The 17,427-nt window shown below is 45.2% G+C and overlaps 1 protein-coding gene across 1 annotated transcript in view; it reads left to right on the top strand.

The window, feature by feature from the left end:
* The window catches only part of Zfyve26 (zinc finger FYVE-type containing 26), an 82,352-nt gene that overhangs the window by 49,708 nt on the left and 15,217 nt on the right, over nt 1-17,427 (top strand). The window contains exons 27-35 of the mRNA XM_045153927.1: nt 593-691; nt 1,461-1,624; nt 3,285-3,421; nt 5,462-5,493; nt 6,171-6,307; nt 8,960-9,180; nt 14,098-14,245; nt 14,494-14,703; nt 16,807-17,025. Of these exons, the coding sequence (XP_045009862.1) occupies nt 593-691; nt 1,461-1,624; nt 3,285-3,421; nt 5,462-5,493; nt 6,171-6,307; nt 8,960-9,180; nt 14,098-14,245; nt 14,494-14,703; nt 16,807-17,025 (1,367 nt within the window). The remainder of the gene's footprint in view (nt 1-592; nt 692-1,460; nt 1,625-3,284; nt 3,422-5,461; nt 5,494-6,170; nt 6,308-8,959; nt 9,181-14,097; nt 14,246-14,493; nt 14,704-16,806; nt 17,026-17,427) is intronic.

The raw sequence follows: 17,427 nt of genomic DNA, 5'->3' as shown, positions 1-17,427 counted from the left end.
TTTTTTTTTGCCTTTTAATGAGAGTGGGAGTAAGAATGACAGAGAGAATTGGCTTACCAGGTCCTCCAGGCACTGTAATTTAACTCTAGACATGTGTGCCACCTAGTGCACATGTGCAACCCTGCACACTTGCATCACCTTGTATATGGCTTATATGGGACCTGGAGAGTCAAACATGGGTCATTAGGCTTTGTAGGCAAGCGCCTTAACCACTAAGCCATCTCTCCAGTCCAATAAGACTTATTGTTAAAGAGTTTAAAGAGCTTTTTTTTTTTTTTTTTGAAGGTAGGGTTTCACTCTAGTCCAGGCTGACCTGAAATTCACTCTATAGTCTCAGGGTGGCCTTGAACTCATGGTAATCCTCCTGCCTCTGCCTCCCAACTGCTTGAATGAAAGGTGCGCACCACCACACCCAGCTATGAACATACATTTTTTTTTTGCTTGGAAGTTCCTCCACCACTCTCTTTATACGTAATAGAACCCAGGTGTGGCAGTCAGGAAAGCCAACAGAAGTTTGAACTAAATGTGTAGCACAGTGAAGAAAGATGCAGGTAGTAGACCAGTATCTTACCAGCTTTTTCCCTCCCAACAGATTCTGTGACTCATCTCCAGGAGACTGTCCATTCAGCCTCAGACCCTGAGGCCCTGTCAAGATCATCATCTGCTGAGTTCTCAGCAGCTGCTGCTCCTGGTAAGAACTGCTTCCCATTTGTTAGTTCAGTTCTGCTTTGTTCTTGTTTTCTGATTCTTTTGCCTCTGTTTTCATGATATTCTTATTCATTTATGTTCATAATTCATTCCAGCTTTGCATGTATCAATAGATTGAGCAAGCAGTTACGTTAAGCCCAACTTCCCAAGAACTTAAATCTGGTTTGTTTTGGAGTTTCTTTTTCTTTTCTTTCTTTCTTTTTTTTTTTTTTGTTTGTTTGTTTCTTAGAGGTAAGGTCTCAACCTAAGCTCCAGCTAACCTGGAATTCATTGTGTACTCTCAGGAGTGCTAGGATTAAAGGCATGTGCCACCACACCTGGCTTTAAATCTATTTTGATCAATTGGTCTGCCTACCTTTTGTCTTTTTTATAAATTTTTATTCCTGCATTTCATTTACTTGTGAAGAAAATCCAGGTCATTTGGCTCATAGAACCTCCCACCTGCTGGATTTTGTTAGTAGCCTCATGAAGTCCAGGTCTCTGTGTCCTAAATTTCTATGGTCTTGCTTGTCTTGATTACGACTTAGTATTTTTTTTAAACTAAATATATTTGATAAGTTTTGTTGGACATTTTCAACAGGATGTGCACAGTGTCGCCTTGTCTCTGTGTGTGTGTGTGTGTGTGACTCTGGCAGCCATTGAAGATGATCTGTCATTCCAGTGGGGTCTTGGAAAATGGCAAGGAGCTATCCTCCCCTCTTCACTTGTAAGCTGGAGCAGAGATCACTCTTTGCTCTGACTTCTTACCCTAGGTGTCTCCCTGGTACATTCCCCCAGTCCAAAGGAGAGAAGTTTCCCTCAGACTCAGCCCCTGCTGGAGTTTGTTCCCCCAGAAACACCCCCTGCCCGAGATCAGTGGGTACCAGACGAGAGTGAAAACATCTGCATGGTCTGCTGCAGAGAACACTTCACTATGGTAAGCCGCGTCCATCCTCAGCACCACCTTAAAGGAAAGCCACTCTTAGTCACTTGTTCCCAAGCACATGGTGCTGTTTTCCAGTCTCCAAACATAAGACTAAACTTAAATTTACTTGTGACCTGACCTGACTATATTTTCAGGATTCAGTGTTGCAGTAGACATCTTTAGATAGCCCTAGTTCTAAAACCTTTGCTATTTCCATTTTTGTGTGTGCACGTGTATGTTGTATAAGCCATTTTAATAAGTAACAGGCAATGGGAGTCACCAGATCTCATGGGATCTTGTTTCTAGCTCTCATGTCTTTCACATAAGACAGTGACCTGATGGTGGTTATACATGCTGCACATGAGAAAGAATACCTGGTTCCTAATCCCAACTTTGCCTCCTAACAGAAACAAGTCTAGAAACATTTTTAGTTTAATGTGCCTACTTATAAACCAGGGATTACAAGTTCGTTAGTTGACGAAGCTATTAGAACTGCATATGATAACAAATGGTACCACACCTGACACAGTATCTCTCTGGCAGATTAGCTCAGTAGTGATGAAAACAGTGATGACGTAATTTCTCTGGGTCTCTTTCCTCTTCAGTTATAAAGGTGTGTAAGATGTCTAATAACCTCTTATAATGAAGTGAAGCAATACTTGTTTCTGTTTGTTTTTGAGAGAGAGAGAGGGAATAGGTGCATCAGGACCTCTCAGCTGCTTTGAATGAACTCCAGACATGTGCACCCCCTTGTGTGCATGTGCGGCTCTGCGCGCACATGTGCGACATTGCACGTTTGTGCACTTTGGCGTCTGGCTATATGTGGAACCTGGAGACTTGAACAAGTGCTCTCAGGCTTTGCAGGCAAGCACTTTAACTGCTAAGCCATCTCTCTAGCCCAGTACTTGTTTTATTTTATTTTTTTGGTTTTTTTGAGGCCGGGTCTCACTTTGGTCCAGGCTGACCTGGAATGCACTATGTAGCTTCAGGGTGGCCTCGAACTCATGGCGCTCCTCCTACCTCTGCCTCCTAAGTGTTGGGATTAAAAAGGCGTGTACCACCAGGCCTGATTTTTTTTTTTTTTTAACACTTGAGAAAAAGAAACTTTTTCATTATCATCATCATCAGAAGTGTATAGAAGCATGATCCTCACTGGCTAAGAGAGTCACTTCTCCACTGCTTTTGTTGTTGTTTTATTTTATTTTTCTTTCTTTATTTCAACACAGAATCTCACTCTGTAGCCCAGGCTGGTCTGGAATTCACTATGTAGCTTACAGTGACATAGCAATCCTTCTTCAGCCTCCCAGGAGCTAGGATTATGGGGGTGAGCCACCAGCATACCTTCCCCATTGCTTTTTGCTATGTCTCCACATGTTACTTCCATACAAAAGTTAACAGCTGTTGGCAGTGTTGATTACCAATTGCTTTGACTTGAAATATTTAGAACATCAGCCAGCAATAGCTTAAAATGTCTGTTTTGAAGATTATTTGTATGTGTACACACATGCACAATTAAACCCAGAGTCTTGCACATTAACCTATATCCACAGGCCTTTAAATGCCACTTGGGGGGGGGGCAATGTTCATTTTCAGTGGTGGCCCAATACCTGGACTGGTGGCCATCTCGCCTTCACCTCCTCCCTCTTCCTTGTATCCCAATGGCTCTCTCCAGTTTAACAGGCGTCATCACTGTCGTCGCTGTGGCCGGCTAGTATGCGGTTCCTGCTCCACTAAGAAAATGGTTGTAGAAGGCTACAGAGAGAGCCCGACACGGGTGTGTGACCAGTGCTACAGTTATTACAACAAAGAGTGAGTGTCCTCTAGGAGGCCTGATACTGTCATTGACCATTGCTCCCTCCCTGAGTCCTTACACTTCCAGGAGTCTCATTGTGGAAAGTTCTTCGAAGCTGGAACACTCACAGCAGTGTTTGATTTGACATTCACACTGCAGTGCCATGAGTCATACAGTGAAATGCTTCTAGACTGGCCTCGTCCAGGCAAACTACCAGGAGAAGAAGTAATCAAGACCCTGGGCTCATCAGCCCTTCCCCAGACTGATGTCATGACCTTACTTGGCCACCTCACCTATTTGCTGGCCACTCTTGCTTCACGAGGTTCTGTGTGGACCTGAAGGGACATGTTCATACTTCCTGGGTATTTGAACACTACTTGCAATAGCTCTAACCTAGGTTGTCATCCTGGCTCGTTACCCACAAGTACACAAAATCCCTTACACTTTCCTCCACATAGTTCACCTGCAGATAAATTTCAGAAACTACTCTGACCTCTGGCAAGACTTGCTTTCTGACTCAATATTGCTCAATTTTTTATTTTGACAATTTCATACACACACACACACACACACACTCAAAATGTATTTTGATCTTATTCACTCCCCATTATCCTATCTTATTCTCTGCCCACTCCTACTAAAACTTTTCTTTTCCCCACTTCCTACTTTCATATTGTGTGTGTGTGTGTGTGTGTGTGTGTGTGTGTGTGTGCGCGTCCATTGAGTTAAATGGGTTGCTTGCATGAGCATGGGGGGAACGTTATTAACTGGGTATGGACAACTTATCAGTGGATACAGCATTGGAAAGAATGACTTCCCCTCCTCCAGCAATTATTAACTGCCAATAGCTACTGTAGGAGGAGTGAGGTCGTGTGAGACCTTCCTAACTTCATGGTGGAATGTTGACAAAGTCAATCTCATGCAGGAAACTGCAGTGCTATGAGTTCATGAGCGTAACATACATTATGTATCCAGAAGAAAGCGTTCTACGGTATTCTTCCCCATCCTCTGGTTCTATCTTTTCCATCTCTTCTTCCATGAGATTACCAGAGCCTTATAAAAAGTGATTTAGAGCTGGACGTGATGGTGCACGCCTTTGATCCAAGCACTTGGGAGCCAGAGGTTGAAGGGTTGCTGTGAGTTTGAGATGAGCCTGGGACTACAGAGTGAGTTCCAGGTCAGGTCAGCCAGGGCTAGAGTGAAACCCTACCTTGAAAAAAACAAAAACAAAGAAAAATCTTTGGTCAGAGGTGAGAGTATCACTGCAAAGACAGAGACAAGAGAAAATGGAGGTCATTTGAGGAACTATACCAGGCAGGTGATGGGTGAGGGTTCTAACCAGTGAACCCTAGACCTGATGGCTAAAGTGGCAAGACTTGGGCAATGGCACAAGGCTTGGGGCTTGTTCTCTGGTGCCCCTTGCTCCTGGTTGGGATTGACCACCAGGCGCCCTGTACAGGTGATAAACTGGGACTCTTCCTTGTGACATTGGCACTAGTCCTTGGTGGCACCAGCACAAGTTGACCATGGCTAGTGACAGAACACAGGGGACTTTCATCGCATGTGCACTGGACACAGACAGCAGAGAGCTCTGAAGAGGTCATCAGGCCAGATCGTAAAGGCTTTGGCTGCTTGACTTTGAATGTAGCGTGTATTCACCCTGAGCAGCTTTGGAAGGGTTTTAGACAGGAACCGAATGTGTCCAGCTTCGCATGTTTGGAAGCTGGCTGCCGTTGCAAAGCAGAGACCAGGTGGACAGAATCTAAGGCACCAACAGGAAAGGCATTGCAGACTCCAGTGTAAAATGGCAAGGGCACCCGCAGAAACAGGGATAAAGAGAAAATGGGGACATTTAGAGGGATGTGTAAGAGACAAGACGGACAGGACATGGTGAAAGATTAGCTAGGTGGCAGAGAAGGGAGGGAAAAGAGTTACGGCTGATTGAATCCCTGGTACCTCGCTGAATAGTAAGAGAGAGTCAGTGCTGCACACTGAGCTCAAAACCAAGAGAAGCCACGACTTAGGCATTCATTTCCTTTTCCTTTCTGTGTTTCTAGTGCACCAGAGGGTGATCCGGGCCAGTCAGCAGGTGAGCCTACTGCTATTCCTGGTGACTTCATTCATAGGCTAGAGTGGGCTTTGTGGTTGGTGTGCCAGCTACGACTGATAGACTCCGTGGCAGCTCAGTCCCCTTTGTTTGGCAAAGAAAAGTCGTGGCTTTTCCCTTAACGTGTTTCCTGTGAAGCATTGCACATGAACCCTCACACGGGTTCATTAGCTTCCAGCATTGAGAAAGCCAACAACCAGGGAATTTGATGCTTCATGGTTTAGTTAAGTTCTTTCTCCCATCACCCCCAGGCTCCCCTCCACTACCAAGCCACCACCCAGTACCCCCACTTCCCCCAGGTAACCCCTTCCAGCAGCAGCTTTGTCAGTGTCCTTCGCGGCATGTCAGTTTTTCAGAGGACTCAAGGGCTCAGCCATCCATTGACGAACCAGGTACCTTTCAGGGTTTCTTAGGTTCGAAAGCAAGGTCATGCGAAAAGCACTGACATTCACTCTAGGACTGTGCTTGGAGAAGAAAGTTTGAGGTGTCTGATGGCATTTCCCAAAGCAAATCAAAAGGACTGAGGAGAAAGACAGGGGCCCTCAGACGGCAAGCAGATATCTGCCTGTAACTCATATCAGCTCCCTGGACTGGACTAGACTGGACTGGACTGAATTGCCACCCAGTGACTGACATGTAAATGACAATTCTTTTTTCAGTCCCAGAGAGCTCTAAGAGTGAAAGCCCTCCCTATTCAGCTGTGGTGAGAGTGCCTAAAGCACCTGAGGTGGAATGGATTTTGAGTCTGAATGAGGAGGAAAATGAGATGGTGCGGAGTGAATTTTACTATGAGCAGGTAATAGCAACACGATGTACTGGGCATTTTAAGCTGTGTCCTAGTGTGGTGGGAAATACAGGGCTGGGTGCGCACAACCTGGACTTTGTGTGTTTACTGCTGTGTGGTTTCATGGGAACAGACAAGTAATCCAGTTAGGCAGATGGCAGAAGCGTCTTAGTAAACGTGCAAGACTGGGAAGAGGGGCAGGAGTGTAACGAGAAGAGATTTGTTTGGATTGAGAAGGGAGTGAGGATAGGAGGACAGAGTACAAAACAAGTGTCTGAGCAAAGACAGCATCAAAAATATCACAGAGGACTGGAGACATGGCTTAGCAGTTAAAGGCACTTGCTTGCAAAGCCTGTGGGCCCAAGTTCAGTTCCCCAGTACCCACAAAGTGGCACATGTATCTGGGGTTCATTTGCAGCAGCAAGAGGCCCTGGCTTGCCTAGTTTCTTTTTCTCTCTTTCACTTTATCTTTCTCTCTCTTTCTCGTTTCTTCTCCCTCCCTTTCTGTCTCTACTTGAAAATAAATAAAAAATATTTTTAAAAAAACAGGGGGGCGTGGCTGAAGAGATGGCTTAGCAGTTAAGGTGCTTGCCTGCAAAGCTAATGACCCAAGTTCAATTCCCCAGGGCCCACATAAAGCCAGATGCAAAGGTGGTGCATGCATCTGGAGCTCATTTGCAGCAGCTGGAAGTCCTGGCAAGCTGTTTCTCTCTGTCTGTCTGTTCTCTCTCTCTCTCTCTCTCTCTCTCTCTCTCTCCCTCTCCCTCCCCCCTCCCTCCCTCCCTCCCTCCCTCCCTCTCTCTGCTTGCAAATAAAGAAATAAAACAGAAAAAAAAAATACAAGGGGGCTAATGATATGGCTCAGGGGTTAAGATGTTTGCCTGCAAAGCCTAAAGACCAAGTTTGATTCCCCAGTACCCACATAAAGCCAGATACACAAAGTATGCATGTGTCTGGAGTTTGTTTGCAATAGCTGGAGGCCCTGGTGTGCTGATTCTCTTTCTCCCTCTCTCTCCTTGCAAATAAATAATTTTGTAAGAGTCACAGGGAAGAGGGGTTGGAGAGATGACTCAGTGGCTAAAAGCACTTGCTTGCAAAACCTGGAAACCCAGGTTTAATTCCCCAGCACCCACCTAAAGCCAGATGCACAAAGTACATGTGTCTCAAGTTCATTTACAACAGCAAGAGACCCTGCTATGCCCACTCTCTCACACTCTCTCTTCCTTTCTTTCTTAAATAAATAAAGAAAAATATTTTATTTATTTATTTACTTGAGAGCAACAGAGAGAGAGAAAGAGACAGAGAGAGAATGGGTATACCAGGGCCTCCAGCCATTGCAAACAAACTCCAGATGCATGTGCCACCTTGTGCATCTGGCTTACATGGGTACTGGGGAATTGAGCCTCAAACCAGAGTCCTTAGGCTTCACAAACAAGCACTTAATCACTAAGCCATCTCTCCAGCCCCAAGGAAACCATTTTTTAAATATTTTTATTTATTTGTTTATCTGAGAGAGAAAGAGGGAGAGAGGAAGGAAGAGAGAGAGAGAGAGAGAGAGAATAAATGGACACTCTAGGGCCTCCAGCCACTGCAAACGAATTCCAGACAAGTGCACCCCCTTGTGCCTCTGGCTAATGTGGGTCCTGGGGAATTGAACCTGGGTCTTTGGCTTTGCAGGCAAAGGCCTTAACCACTAAGCCATGCCTCCAGCCCATTTTTTAAAATATTTTATTTTTATTAACATTTTTTTTTTTTAATTTACAGGAAGGCTGGATAGATGGCTCAGCAGTTAAGGCACTTGTCTACAAAGCCTTAACAACCAGGTTTCAATTCCCCAGTACCCACGTAAAGCCAGATTTACCTAGTGATGCATGCATCTGAAGATCATTTGTAGTGGCTAGAGCCACTGGTGCATCCATTCTCTTTCTCTCTTTCTCTTTCCTGTTTCTCTGCATATTTGATAGAGAGAGAACACAGATGGGAACGCCAGGGCCTCTAGTCACTGCAAACAAGCTCCAGACACCTGCGCCCCTTGTGCATCTGGCTAACGTGGGTCCTGGGGAATCGAACCTGGGTCCTTTGGCTTTGCAGGCAAACGCCTTAACCGCTAAAGCCATTCCTCCAGCCCAAATTGAATATTTTTAAAAATCACAGAGCATGATTGGGGAACTGGAGGTTAAAGTGGAGGGAGATAGAGGGTGAATGGTAAGATTGAGGAAGACTGTTTATGTGTAGAGCAGTGAATTATGCAGTCAAAATATGTATTTGGTAGGTGTCAGAGACCTAGGAACTTCTCCAAGAATACTTTGGGGATATTGACTTAGCAGCAGCACTTTCAGGACTTGAAGCTGAGGCTTCTCCAGGTGGCAGATAAGTGAGGGATTGTTATAGCCCAAGCCAGTGATAAGGAAAATTGTGTTAATGGCACCGCAGGCCAGAGCAAGAAGAGGACCTATGGACATTGTCAGGAAGTAGTAGTAACACCGCTGCCTTCTCTGAGCAGCCCGCGTTGAACTCCACTTCCCTTTGCTGTGGCTGCTTGGCTCCCTCCTCTGGCGGTTTCCAGACATGAAGGGGGAAGGGTCGTTTCTGCCATCCAGCTGCACTGGAAGACTGCCTGGGGTCCTGAATTCACTGCGCGTTTCTCCCTCCCACCCCGGCCAGGCCCCCAGCGCCTCCTTGTGCATCGCCATCATGAACCTGCACCGGGACAGCACTGCGTGCGGCCACCAGCTGATCGAGCACTGCTGCAGGCTGTCCAAAGGCCTCACCAACCCCGAGGTGGATGCGGGGCTGCTCACAGACGTCATGAAGCAGCTGCTGTTCAGCGCCAAGATGATGTTCGTCAAGGCCGGCCAAAGCCAGGACTTGGCTGTTTGTGACAGGTGCGTAAGAATGGCCGCCTTGCTTTCACGTAGCAGCATCTTCTTTCGTACGGTTTACATTTTCACACGTGTACACAATGGTTTCTGATCCTGCTCTCCCAATTATCCTCTTCTCCTCCCTCCCCTAAGACCTTTCTTCCTCCCCTTCCCCTTGTCCTCCATCCTACTTTTGTGTCTATTTATTTATTTATTTTTGACCCACCAATTAAAATTAGGGTCATCTGCATAAACATAGGTGAGAGGTCCAGCTTTCTTTTTTCTTTTTCTTTTTCTTTTTTAAATTTATTTTTATTGACAGCTTCCATAATTATAGATAATAAACCACGGTAATTCCCTCCCCTTCGCAATTCCACTCTCCATCCTATCCCTTCCCCCTCAATCAGTCTCTCTTTTATTTTTGATGTCATCATCTTTTTCTTCTGCTTTCTTTTTGACCCCATTATGAATTTTGTATATCTTCCCATCCTGTCTGATGAAATGTGCTGAAATGTATCTCGTTTTGCTGTGGATGAAATGTGATAACCTGATCACAAGTGATCTCCCTTGCCTTTTCTTGTCAGCCTTTAGCCTGCTCTTCCCCAAGTCCCTCAGAGCAGGGTTTCCTAGCTATACCCTCTCACAAAGAAAGTAAAGACTGCTTGATTTCTGAGTATAGTCAGGGAAGTACTTTAGTGCCTGTGGAACTTTCTCGTTTGTAAAAGTAATGTGTCCTTTAGTGCTCAATATTAGCGCTGTGTGGAACTCTACCCCAATCTTGACTGTGTCTCCAGAGAGTTCTGGGTAATAGATCTACAAAAGCATGTAGGGAGTGGTGTGTGAGTCATTCCAGTAGAAGTGTGACTAGGCCTCCTTCTCCCTCAGATTCCCACACAACCTGCTTTGACCTCATTCATTAACTGACAAAGAAAACTCCTAATTCTCTGCTTATTCACGAAGATGTGTGACTCATATTGTATGTTCCCAGCACAAGTCCTAACATTCTTCGAAGTGTAAATGCTTCCCCGAAGATACTTGCTCAGAGCACTTGCCCCACCTCTGCTGCCTCCTAGCTCTGGCACCCCTGTCCCTATAAAAGGAGGATGATAAAATACAGAGCTGGTACGGTAAAATGAGATCCCCTGTGTCAAAAACTGAGACATAGAGCCGGGTACATACTGAATACTCCAAAAATGTTGGTCTTTTTATTAACATTCTCTCTCTTTCTCCAATTGTCTCTCATAAACAAATAAAGTATTATTTTTAAATATCTATGAAAATCCAGGCATGATAGCATGAGCTTTTAGTATTAGGTACATGAGAAGCTGAGGGGCTGAGGCAGGAGGATCATTTGAGCCTACAAGTTTAAGGCTAATCTAGACAACATATTCCAACTCCATCTTAAAAATAAGTAAACATTAAGAGGTAGTAGTGTAGTTCAGAGGTGGACTGTGTACTCAATATACATGAAGCTCTGGATTTAATCCCCAGCACCATAAAAATAATAGATAAAAAACAATAATGGCCACGAAAAGAACAAAAAACTTAGCAAATTACTAGAAGAATGGTGGAAAAACAAGGAGAAAAAAACACCACTATGTAGCAAAAGGTAGAAAGCAAAAGAAACTTGACAAAATGGTGTTTAAGGCAAAAATAAACATATATTGGGCTAGAGAGATAGCTTAGTGCTTAAGGCACTTGCCTGCAAAGCCAAAGGACCCAGGTTCGATTCCCCAGGACCCAGGTAAGCCAGATGCACAAGGTGGAGTTACTTTGCAGTGGTTGGAGGCCCTGGAGTGCCCATTCTCTCTCTATCTGCCTCTTTGTGTCTCTTTTACAAATAAATAAATAAAACTAAAATATTATGAGCCACATGTTGGGGCATTATGCGCAGACATTGCCTCTTACCCATCACTGATGGCTAACCCCATAATGCACTACCCCACATTGCCCAACTAAGAGGGTCCCTGCAGAGGGGGGAGAACAGGGAGGAGGCTCACGATGGTACCAACGTGGTTGTATACACACTGTGTACATAACTAATAGGAAAAAGGAAAAATAATAATGAAATATTATTTAAAAACAAAATAAACATATTGCTGAGGGAGGGGGAATACCTCATTGGTGTCACCACTGGTAAGTTGCACTGCTCTGGTAAATAGCCCTCCACTCATGCCCATGCAGGGGCCCTAACTAAATGCAGTGAGTCACTCACACAAGGAAAGGAAAAGTCATCAAAGTAAAAGAGGGACTACTTTGGAAGAAGGGGTTAGTGGGAAGGGAGAAAAGGAACAAGAGGAGGGAAGAGCAGGGAATTATGATCAAAGTACATTATAGGGCTGGAGAGAGGGCTCAGAAGTTAAGGTACTTGCCTGCAAGGCCTAACAACCCAGGTTTGGTTCCCCAGTACCCATGTAAAGCCAGGTGCACAAAGTGGCACAAGCATCTGTAGTTTGTTTGCAGTGGCTAGAGGCCCTGGCATGCCTATTTTCTCTGTATGTCTTTCTCTGTCTATTTCTGTCGAAAATAAATAAATAAAATATTTTTTTTTAAATACATGTATAACCAGGCCTGGTGGTACCTACCTGTAATCCCAGCACTTGGGAGGCTGAGGTAGGAGGATCACCATGAGTTTGAGGCCACCCTGAGACTACAGAGTGAATTCCAGGTCAGCCTGAGCTAGAGCAAGACCCTACCTCGAAACCCCCTCCAAAAAAAAGTACAAAAATTATCAACAAATAAAATAAAATATATCTTATTATATCACAAATAATAGTAATATAAATAAAATAAAATTTACTTTAAAAAAATTTGTAGCTGGGCATGGTGGCACATGCCTTTTAATCCTAGCACTCAGGAGGCAGAGGTAGGAGGATCACCATGAGTTTGAGGCCACGCTGAGAATAAAGAAGAGGTAGGGTCTCACTCTGGTCCATGCTGACCTGGAATTCACTATGTAGTCTCAGGGTGGTCTTGAACTCAAGCCTCAAACTCATGGTGATCCACCTACCTCTGCCTCCCAAGTGCTGGGACTAAAGGCATGCACCACTGTGCCCGGCTCTCAATCTGCTTTTAAAAAATATTTTTATTTTTATTTATTTATTTGAAAGAGAGAGAGAGAGAGAGGCAGATAGAAAGAGAAGGGGTGCACCAGGGCCTCTAGCCACTGCAAACAAACTCCAGATACATGCCCCACCCTGTGCATCTGGTTTATGTGGGCCCTAGGGAATCAAACCTAGGTCCTTTGGCTTTTAAGGCAAGCTCCTTAACCACTAAGCCCTATCTACCTCCCAAGTCTGCTTTTATATCCCATTCTTTACCCTGCCCTGTTCCTATCAAGGTTAAAAATCACTGACATATGAAATCCTTTCCAGGGCAATGGATGGGCAAAGAAGTCAGGGTCCCCAAGGCTTTTTGCAGTAATTATGAGACACGATGCAGACACCATGGGTGTGGGCTTGTTTCAGACAACACCAGGCAGAATGTCCAGGCCCTCCATGTTCCTTTTGGTCACAATTTTACAGTCCTCAGGTGTCAAGAGTAAGATCACAAAAGGCAGTCCTAGGGTGCTCTAAGAATGCCATTCTTAGCCTTGGGGAGAGGATATCAAGTTCAAGAGACTACACTAGAAGGGCCAGAGTGATATGTAATTTGTGTTCTCCCAACCAAACAGCAGTTCAAAGGACCAAATAGCAAATGGGGAATTTGTAAGCCCCCATGATTCTATGTAAATCCCTACCCCAAACATTAACATGTTATGACTACTGATGAAGTTGTAGACACTATCCTTAGCAATTTCATTTGACACATTTGATATTATCCTAAATCCTCTGTTCTATTGACTGCATGGATGAGTAAGTTGAGGCAGAGAAAAGTCAATTAAGTTGCCTTAAGTATCCAAGCTACCAAATGATGGAGCTGGACTCGGGAGGCAGAGGTAGGAGGATCGTTGTAAGTTTGAGGCCACCATGAGACTACATAGCGAATTCCAGGTCAGCCTGAGCTAGAGTGAAACCCTTCCTCAAAAAACAAAATAAAACAAAAATAGAATGCTGAGCCAGGCATGGTGGTGCATGCCATTAATCCCAGCACTTGGGAGGCAGAGGTAGGACAATTGCGGTGAGTTTGAGGCCACCCTGAGCCTATGTAGTAAATTCCAGGTCAGCATGGGCTAGAGCAAGACCCTATCACCCCCCCCCCAAAAAAAAAAAAAGTTGAATGCTGACACCAGGGACTGGGTATGGGAGAAATAGAGAGATGGTGAACCAAGGAAATAAATTTTCAGTGATAAAATGAAAGTATGGAGACCTTATATATACCACGATGACTATAGTTGTAACAATGTATTGTATATACTTGAAATGTGCTAACAAGATTGAGCAGACCCCAAGCATTCCTACCACATACCAAAAGGAACCATATGAGACAATATTTATGTTAATTACCTTGATCTTGGTAATACTCTTATAATGTACATGCATCCCAAAACATCATATTGTACAACTTACCTAGATAGAACTTTTGTCAGTTATACCTAAATAAATTTATTACAAAAAAAAAAAATGATGGAGCTGGGTTCAGAGTCTGACTGCAGTGTCTGCGCTGTGTACTTCTCAGTTCTCACGATCACACTTCACGTTGTAAATGAAATAGAGGGCTGGAGAGATGGCTGAGCAGTTAAGGCACTTGCCTACAAAGCCAAAGGACCCACGTTCAGTTCCGCAGGACCAACATAAGCCACGTAAGGGGGTACATGCATCTGGAGTTCTGCCTCAAAGCCTGGCATGCCCATTCTCAGTCTCTCTCTCCCTGCCTATTTCTCTCTCTCAAATAAAGAAAAATAAAATCTTTTTAAAAAGAAAATGAAATAGAAAAGCTTCAAGCAACAACTGTTCTGAGACTCTGCACAGCCTCACTGCCATGCCCTCTTCCTCCCTGTAGTTACATCAGCAAAGTAGACGTACTGAATATTTTAGTTGCTGCGGCCTATCGCCACGTGCCATCTCTAGATCAGATCTTGCAGCCGGCTGCGGTAACCAGGCTTAGGAACCAACTGCTGGAAGCTGAATACTACCAACTGGGTGTTGAGGTGAGACAAAGATAAAGTGTCCTTCTACCCCACTGTCTCGAGTGGCCTTTGCTTAGCCTTGCAAGCAGGTCTTGTCATCTCCACTGTCCTGCCCATGAGAAGCGCCCAGGGCATGACCAGTTTGCCATTGTGAAAGATATTGCAGGCATGGTGGTGGGGAAGTTTTTGGTGCAAGGGAATACGTTTTTGAGAGACTCTCAGACCTACATAGAGACATCTCTCACCAAAAAGAGCCATTTTTCCTCTAGGTCTCCACAAAGACTGGGCTTGATTCCGCAGGGGCATGGCACGCTTGGGGCATGGCCTGCCTCAAAGCCGGAAACCTTACTGCCGCACGGGAGAAGTTCAGTCGCTGTCTGAAGCCCCCTTTTGACCTCAATCAGTTGAGCCATGGCTCGAGGCTGGTCCAGGATGTGATTGAATACCTGGAGTCCACAGCAAGGCCCCTCGTTTCCCTGGTAAGAGGAAAGCAGGCGGAGCGCCCCGCTCTGGGAGGGGGGCTAGGAACCGTGTTGCTCTGATCTGGAGAAAGGATTAGTAGTCAGTAGTGGTCTTGGCCCAGATGTTGCTAGGCTGATATTTTCTTTGTATGTTTATCTTATATACAGTTAGGTTAAAAAAAATTGTACATGGTTAGGTAAGTATTAAAGAATTAAAATTGTTTTGTTTTGTTTTGTTTTTTCCAAAGTAGGGTCTCACTCTAGCCCAGGCTGACCTGGAATTCACTCTGTAGTCTCAGGGTGGCCTTGAAGTTATGGCAGTCCGTCTACCCCTGCCTCCCAAGTGCTGGGATTGAAGGCGTATGCTACCATGCCTGGCTCAGAATTAAAAGTTTTTAAAGGAAACTGAAAACTTAATTTTTTTTTTTTTTTAAATTTCATGCTATGGCACACATATGGAGGTCAGAGGACAACCTCAAGGTGTCTGTGCTCTTCTTCCACCTTTGAGACAAGGTCTTTCGCCACTGTGTACTAATGCCTGCTTAACTGGCCTGTGGGCTTGGGATTCACCTGGTTCCATTGTTACAGGCACATTGGGATCACAGATACACACACCACTTTGTGTACAGCATTATGTGGGTGCTAGAATGGATGGAACTCAGACTGGCAGGCTTTGCAAGCAAGTCCTTTAACCAGTGAGCAATCTCCCCACTACCTGAAAACAAATTAAAAAACAAAAACATTAGACTATGGAGATGGCTCTATGGTCAAAAGTACTTGCTGCATAAGCCTGAAGACTGGAGTGCAGAGCCCCAGAACCCACATAAGAGCCAGATACATCCCAGTGCACCCATGGCAATGGGAGGCAGAGCCAGGAGAATTCCAGAGTTTGCAGGTCAGCTAATTTGGCATTTGCAGCAGCAAAAATGAAAGACCTTGTCTCAAACAAGGTGGAAGGCCAGGGCTGACACCCCAAGGTTGTCCTCCAAACTCAATCCATGTGCTGTGGCATGCACACACTCATATCTACACACACACAAACAAAAGTAAAAATCACACATAACCCCATACCCATATTAATTAGTTTTACTATGATTTGAGAGAAAGAGGCAGAGAGAGAAAGAGAGAATGAGTGCACCAGGGCCTCTAGTCACTGCAAACAAACTCCAGACGCATGCACCCCCTTGTGTATCTGGCTTATGTGGGTCCTGGGAAATCAAGACTTGAACTGGGGTCCTTAGGCTTCACAGGCAAATGCTTAACTGCTAAGCCATCTCTCCAGTTTATTTTGTTTTTGCAAAGAGGCTCCTACTATATAATCCATGGAAACCGTAAACTCATAATCCTCCTGCCTCAGTCTGTGCATGTGCCACCAAGCTCAGCTAGCACTGAGATTTTGATTGAACTCAAATGTAGAGATGCATACATATAGCTACTTGGAGTTGGGGGACATCTTTTGAGCCTGTGAGTTCAATGCCAAACTTGGCAACATTGCAAGACTGTCTCAAAAAGAAAAGAGAGAGAGACAGTAAATTGGCTGGACAATGTTTTTGCGTGAAATTAGTGTTGTACCCTACTATATCAGTTACTTTTTCATTGCTATTGTGAAATACCCAGCAAAAGCAATGGAACTAAGGAAGGACTTATTTTGGTTCATGAGTTGAGGGTCTGGTCCATTGTAGCAGAACGTCCTGGTGTCAGAGGCCTGAGGCAGCTGGTCACACTGCGTCCTCGGTCAGGAAGCAGAGAGATGGATTCGGGGACTCCACTCTCGTTCTCCTTTCCATTCAGTCCCAGAGCCTAGGCCATGTGATGGTGCTGTTCTTATTCAGAGTAGGCCTTCCCTCCTCCTCAGTTAAACCTTCCTGGAAACATTCTTAAAGACACACCCAGAGGTGGGTTTCCATAGGGACTCTAAATCCTGTCAGGTTGACAATCAAGATTAACCCTCACACATTATATAGAATTTTGTTTCCTGCCTACTTTTCTACTCTGGACATTGGAATGTGAGCATTTTCCCACTATTAAATATCCGTCAATGTCTGCTTCCGGCAGCTGCTGAAACTATGCTTTCTGTTTTGGTTATTTGTTTTTTCCCGTCACATTCTCCTTTCCTGTCAGCAAGACGACGATTACTTAGCCACCTTGAGGGAGCTGGAAACCACCCTTCGAACTCAGAGCCTCTCCCTTGAGTTGATTCCAGAAGGGAAGATCCTGAACAACACCTACTACCAAGAATGCCTGTTCTACCTGCATAACTACAGCACCAACCTGGCCATCATCAGCTTCTTCATGAGGCACAGCTGCCTGCGCGAAGCCCTGCTACACCTCCTCAACAAGGTGGGTGCCCAAGAAGGGCAGCGGTGGCTTCGACCACTTCTCTTGTCAGAGGGCCTCTGGCAGAGTCTGGTTCAAAAGGGAGACTGCCTGCAGCGCCCGGTAAGTCTTCACTCGGATCGCAGTTCACCTTCCTGACTGCCAACGGCAAGTTCACGTGGAGGAGTCGAAGAACTGGTCTCTGGGGTGCGATGCTTCATGGGTGTCCAGTATGGCCTTGAGAGCATTGCTGAGCCTCTGGGTTTCTTACCTGCTTTGCGCCTGGCCTGGAAGGGTGTCCACCCAGAGTTACCGCCTCCAGGGCCACAGAGCACAGGCATGATGGTGCAGGGTGACAGAAGCACATGTTCCCCTTCTCTTGCTCTCACACCCCCAGCTCCTACCACTGGAGGCAAGACACCACTG

Source organism: Jaculus jaculus, chromosome 7 (genome assembly GCF_020740685.1).
Source record: "Jaculus jaculus isolate mJacJac1 chromosome 7, mJacJac1.mat.Y.cur, whole genome shotgun sequence".
In the NCBI taxonomy this organism is placed as follows: domain Eukaryota; kingdom Metazoa; phylum Chordata; class Mammalia; order Rodentia; family Dipodidae; genus Jaculus; species Jaculus jaculus.
Note: the sequence above shows the minus strand (reverse complement) of the source record. Positions and strands in the feature narration are given on the sequence as shown.